General features: G+C 42.2%; 1 protein-coding gene across 1 annotated transcript in view; it reads left to right on the top strand.

The window, feature by feature from the left end:
• Positions 1-218: 218 nt before the first annotated feature.
• Positions 219-6,012, top strand: part of LOC113112512 (protein jagged-1b-like) — a 29,872-nt gene continuing 24,078 nt past the window's right edge. The window contains exons 1-2 of the mRNA XM_026278158.1: positions 219-555; positions 807-1,109. Of these exons, the coding sequence (XP_026133943.1) occupies positions 484-555; positions 807-1,109 (375 nt within the window). The 5' untranslated portion in view covers positions 219-483. The remainder of the gene's footprint in view (positions 556-806; positions 1,110-6,012) is intronic.

Below are 6,012 nucleotides of genomic sequence, written 5' to 3'. Positions count from 1 at the left end.
TTTTACATTCATTTTACTTCAAAACTATATCTTCCCCTATAACATTTTTTTGCAGTGGAAGAACATGCGGTTATAAGGACTAAATCTCACAGATAAACCTGTCATCTTGTGGGACGGGGTAAGGGCGGGGCTTCCCTACACGCCACACCCTTTAACTTTTGAATATTATAATTAGGCATGCGTTTGCCACCCCCATTAACTGAATTTGGTGTCTTGAATGCGCATCCAGTCAGTCGCGGACAAACGCTCTCACGGCTTCTGTGTAATGTATACCCGCCGCTGAGAGAGAGAAGCAGAATAAGAAAGAGAAGGATTTCAGATACGCCGGGATAATAGGAGGCCGTTCTCGACACACTGAAAAGTAGTCTTCTGAAAGAAATAAAGTTGTTCTCCACCCGTGCATGTTAAATCGGGGAGTAGACTACATTAGAGCCGTGAGGCGGCTACAACTTCTGAGTCTCAAAGCAACACCAACAAGAAGGCATGAGTGTGCGACGGAGCTCAGTATTTTCTGCTTTTTACCTTCATGCCTTTTTGTTATGCTTGCCGACGAAGGTAAGTCTGTTTTTAATAACTGAAATGCTTTTTCTGTCTTTGTGTTATTTATTTTCAAACATACAACACAAAAAGATATATATTTGGCTATAAATTAGCATAAACCTATACACATATTTTGACAAATGTCTTAGTTATCTCTTAAGCAAGAGCAAACGTTCTGTATGTTTTAATTTGACACTTAGAGATTGGCAGACTTTGCCTTAACTGCACTTTAAATACACGGATTTGAAGTGTGTTTTGCTCAACAGGTGTCTGAGGCATCGGGGCACTTCGAGCTGGAAATCGTATCGATGCAGAATGCGAACGGCGAGCTGCAGAACGGCTCGTGCTGCGACGGCGAGAGGAACCCGGCGGATCGCAAATGCACGCGGGACGAATGTGATACATATTTTAAAGTTTGTCTTAAGGAATATCAATCGCGAGTTTCCGCGGCTGGGGCTTGCAGTTTCGGAACTGGATCTACGGCCGTTCTCGGTGGGAATACATTTTCGGCTAAGGGAACGCGGAGTGAAAGGTCAAGGATTGTTTTACCCTTCAGTTTTGCGTGGCCGGTGAGTAGATGCCCCTTCTTTCTCATTGCAATTTCTTGTTTTAGAGCATATTTAATGAGGTCAGAGCGAGTTATGATGACGCAACGTTGGTGATACATCTTAGCAATGAGTATATACCTGCATGACACCGTAAACAACAACAACAACAACCACCGAATAAAATCGAGAATTAATCCCTGCATTACATTTTCAAAGTGGTGCCAAAGTTCATTACACTAGTCAACCGCTTTGAATGTGTTTACTGATGTAGAAAGTGATCAAATTTAAATGCAAAATGGATGTGAGCAAATATGTTTCTTTGGGAAAATATTTATATATGTCTTTTTGTGCCATGTTGGCAGTAAATTATGAAAATGTTTTCTGTGTCTCCTTTTTAGCAGTCAGCTAACTTGGTAAATAAATACATGGAATAAACAGTTATCTTGCACCTACTCAACCTCTTCATTTGTGTCACTTCATTAGAATGCAAATAAAAAAAAGATTTGTTTGGTGTCAAGCAAGTGAGCCGAAGCTCCACAGAGAGATTTACCAATGTTTGTCTTGCAGCTCTAAAGAATTTATGAGTTGACCATGATCTCTTGAAATGGTAGTCATCTCTTTAAGGGGCTTTTATAGCCTGCGTTATCAAGTCAGTCTAAACTGCAGGTGATTTGCAGTAAACTGGTGTGTTATGATATGCCGCAGTGCAATGGAATCCCTGCTGAAGTATGTATTGTGTTGTCTGCCAACATGAGAGTCAGATTTTAGCTGTTTAGCTAAATCAATTCTGGGCCTGTGGACCCCTAAGGGTCTCTAAAGGTACTCCAGGGGGGTCAGTGGAGAATGTAGGCTAGATAAAACATTATTTTTTAGGACATTTCTGGTTATGTTCTAATGATATATTATGAAGTGATGTTAGTTTATAATCTTAATTAAAGAGTTGCTCTGAGAAAATCTAGCTCTTTTTATACTTGGGGGGTCAAGAGAGTCTGGTTGGGGGTCGTAAGTGTTGAAAAACTTGGTGTAGTTTAACCTTAAACCATTTATTTTGGTAGCAATACCTTTGTTGGAGCTATTTTAGTGGTATTGATCTACTTGATACAGTTGTCTGTGATTCTTCATTCGGAAATAGCTTACCAGGATTCCCACGGTCCTGGAAAATATGAAAATGTCAGGGAATGTGATTTTGAGGCCTGCAAAAGATGTACATTAATCAGATCTTAAAAGGCATGGAAGAGTTGGTCTTTGTTGAGAAAGTGTGGGAACCCTGTGTTCGTGTTAATTTCTGAGGAGCTCTTGACTGAGGATGTTGAGCTGTCCTTTCGCACATTCTGTTGGCGTGAGCACTTGGGCACCTGCTTGCTTGATGATGTAATTGTGGATACTTTCTCAGCTGGGTAAAATGATTAAAAAATAAATCAAAGGACAAACTGTCCCTGTTTGAACTGTTCGCCCCAGTGAGCTGCCCACCTGTCCAGAATGTGAACTAGATGGCCAGCGGGCATGTGTTGATCCTATAACACTCCAGCTATTTTTTGTGATGTCTAATTCCAAAGCATACTGCAAAATTATGAAACGGCACACTTCAGTCAGTCACTAATTATTTTTTCGGTTGGGAGCTGGGGCGGGTTGAAGTTTAGGCTTTGTGTCAGTCACGGCTGACTGGAGACTAGGTATGGCACCTTTTAACTTTGCAACCCTCTGTAATTACTCTCTGCGAGTTCCCAGACACAACAGCAGATCTTGTCACCAAACTTTAAATGTTTCATTTACAGGAATACCACCCATTTATTTTGTACCCTTTGCTGCATTTGATTGCCCCATGCTTTTAGATTTAGAGAGGGTGTAGAGAGAAAAAGAGAGTGAGTGACATAGAGGGGTTTTAGGCATGGCCCACCCAGACAGAGCCAGCTCCAGCGAACATGAAACGGGGTGACAATAGCCGGGCCAAACTGGCTACAGTGAGGATTACTGTGCATAATGGAGCCAGTCCAGGAATAATGCCGGCCCAGGGCAAGCTACAGGAAGCTGCGTTCGACTCAGCAATGATGAGATCGGCTCCTAGACAAACCCGCCCCAACCCTGACCTTACTTCTCATACTGTCCGTTTCAGCAAAGTACAGCACTGTTATCTGGCCCCGTGGTCCTGAATGCACCTGGGGCCTGGCTGCTCAGCATGAGCCAAAAAGCTGGTTCACCAACAAATTGGATAATTCCTTTTTTCCTGTCCCATCTTCCATTCAGCTTAATGGTCTGTGAACCCCGTTCCCTTTCCTAAAAGCCAAACTAGCATTTATGTGTGGATTTAATTCATGTCCCTTTCAAAGTAAACACAGAAGTAATCCAAACCATATTTTAAAGTCTTTCTTTTGCTTGTCTGAGCACATTCTGTCTATTTCTCTTGTGCTATTGGAAAAGACAGAAGGCTTAGGGTCGGTGTGGGAATAAAAATGCAGGTGAACCACCCACAAGCCTGAGGTAAAGCGCTTTATACAGTCTCCTCTGATGTGGCGCTTAAGCGCAAATACTCAAGTCGTTGAACGAGGAAATGCATCGTTTGTCTTTTTCTCACCCTTGTTAAGGACTTGAATGAGGTATTGTTAGGCCAGTGTAATGTAGTGTAGTACTGTGCTTGTAGTGACATTTTGTTTAGCTATAATTGACACACAACTTACTTAATTCAGGCTAATATCAGGAAATATTTTGTTGTATTGAGATCTCTAATCTTGAATACACACCCCTTGACTGGATATCTGACAGCTGATGTGCTGTTTGATCCGATTCTCTCCTCAGTCCCTGCCCGCGATCGCCTTCTTGAGTGACAGGAGATTAGATGGCTGCCAGTAGCGCTTGTGCGCGCACAGGTGACTGGCAGACCTGTTATCAAGGAAGCCCGTCTCATTTTCCACGCCAGAGAGAGCAGTGAAAGATTATCAGAAGCTTTCCCTGCTAGCCCCCCTTATCTCCGGCCACCACTCCTGATAGGAATCTCCCACAAATAAGGCCTTCCTTCTGTGATTGCACATCCTGAAAGGCAAAAAAGGCCTTCTTGTCCATGGTCTAAGTTTTCCAAGCTGCTAATGTAAATTCTGTTGACTTTGATTGATTGGTATCTGGCGGAGTACATCCAGAGCCATTGTTGAGAACGTTTGTCACTCTACTTGTCAGCGTCTCCGTATTAGCAATCAGACTATTACCAGCCGAGATCTAACTTGACAGATTCCCACAGCGAGTCAGTGTGATAAAAGCAAAAAACAAGAAGCCTCGGCCATTTGTAGACGGTGAATACGTCCCATATCAGAGCTTAGGGGGTTTGGATGCAAATGTAGACCTTCTTTTAGATGTCTGTGCAGGCCTAGAGCGATAAAGAAAATGCTATATAAAGTCTGCTGATGAGGATAGTGAGCATTCAGTGATGACACTGAGGTCAGTGACAACCTTTACTTTAAACCTTCCTCTGCCTCTCACCAAAAAACTATCATTCATTTAGTTGGTCTAATCCCTTATAGGGCAAAAAATGTTCCTGTTGCTCAAAGAGTAGAGCATGTCACTAGCAAAGCAAGTCACTTTGGATAAAATCATCTGCCAAATGCATTAATGTGAATGTGAAACTACAGTACATGATGTCAGGAAAAACAATTGCTTAGGTTAAGGTTAGGTAAGTTCATCACCTTATTTAGTCGCCGTCGTGTAGCCCCCGATCTGATGAGAGGTTGTTCAAGCTCATGTCCGGACATGTCCGTTATGCGGCAGTGAGCACTTTCAAGCACATGTGTGGAAGTGCAGGGCAGCTGAAATCAATGAGCTGTCCGCTTGATATACATAAACTGGCAAGATCTGTTAATTCAATGGGGGCCGTGAATCAACAGCATGATTGTGTTCACATTGCGTTCAAGTGTAGACAAGGAGAGAAAGGACAAGGTGTATAATAACAAAGCTTGCATCAAATAAACTGATATTTGATAACCGTTAGCACAAAGACTGTGAGATTGCTGAGTAGCTGGTTAGTGAGTTTGAGAAGTGTAATTTTTTTTTTTTTTTTTTTAGCACAAGTGCTTGGACATTTTGAACAGTAAAACCTTTTCAAAGTAGTTGTATGTTTTGTTTAACACACTTTAGCATTACCGCTACATGAAGTAATGTATGGCTGTTGCATCTTGGCCATACATGCTGTTTTTTGGGGGAAATTAGTTTAAAATCTTATCACAAATGTCTTGACTAAATATGTCAAATTGGATATTGATAGTCTTCAGGTCATCGAGATCAAAATGGTGCAGTCTAATTTTAGCTCTTTGTACAGTGAGAGGTACTGTGCATTGGTTTGTTTGAATGGTCTGTCATAGGGGAATCAAGGTCCATCGTTGTTGCAAAGGGATAGTGAGAACCTTGGTGATGTTGGAAATTCCATGGTCCCTCGTCAAGAGTATGAGTGTGTGAATTTGACAAGTAGGTGCTGAAAAGAGACGCTTCAATTCTGGCACAACCGCGTTCGCACACAGGCTCGTTTTCTCTCATATGCTTCTGCTTTTTTCGATCAACTGTAACGCTAAATCCTTGATATGGATGCTCATTTTATTCTCGCAGGCGAAGTTATCTCTCTCTTTCTCTCCGTGACTCTTGTTACCTGATACCGGTGAGAGCCATGATGACCTTAAGTCAGACAAAGCATTTCAGAAGTGCTGAAATGTAGCCAAGCCCTCCAGAGATCTCGGCCTGCAGTGGAGTCATGCTAAAAGCAGCCCACCCCCCGCAACTCCCTCAGATCCTCACGCCACATTCCACTCCGTGGGGAAAAAGAAGAAACAAAATGCAGCACACAAAAGACCTGAAAACGAGAAGTGAAAGGGGATTTTTGTGGGTTTTTCAAAGAAACAAGTTCACTTTCATTCTACATTTCCTTCTTATCGTAACTGTTTCTGTAATA

This window comes from Carassius auratus, chromosome 13, assembly GCF_003368295.1.
Source record: "Carassius auratus strain Wakin chromosome 13, ASM336829v1, whole genome shotgun sequence".
Lineage (NCBI taxonomy): Eukaryota > Metazoa > Chordata > Actinopteri > Cypriniformes > Cyprinidae > Carassius > Carassius auratus.
Note: the sequence above shows the minus strand (reverse complement) of the source record. Positions and strands in the feature narration are given on the sequence as shown.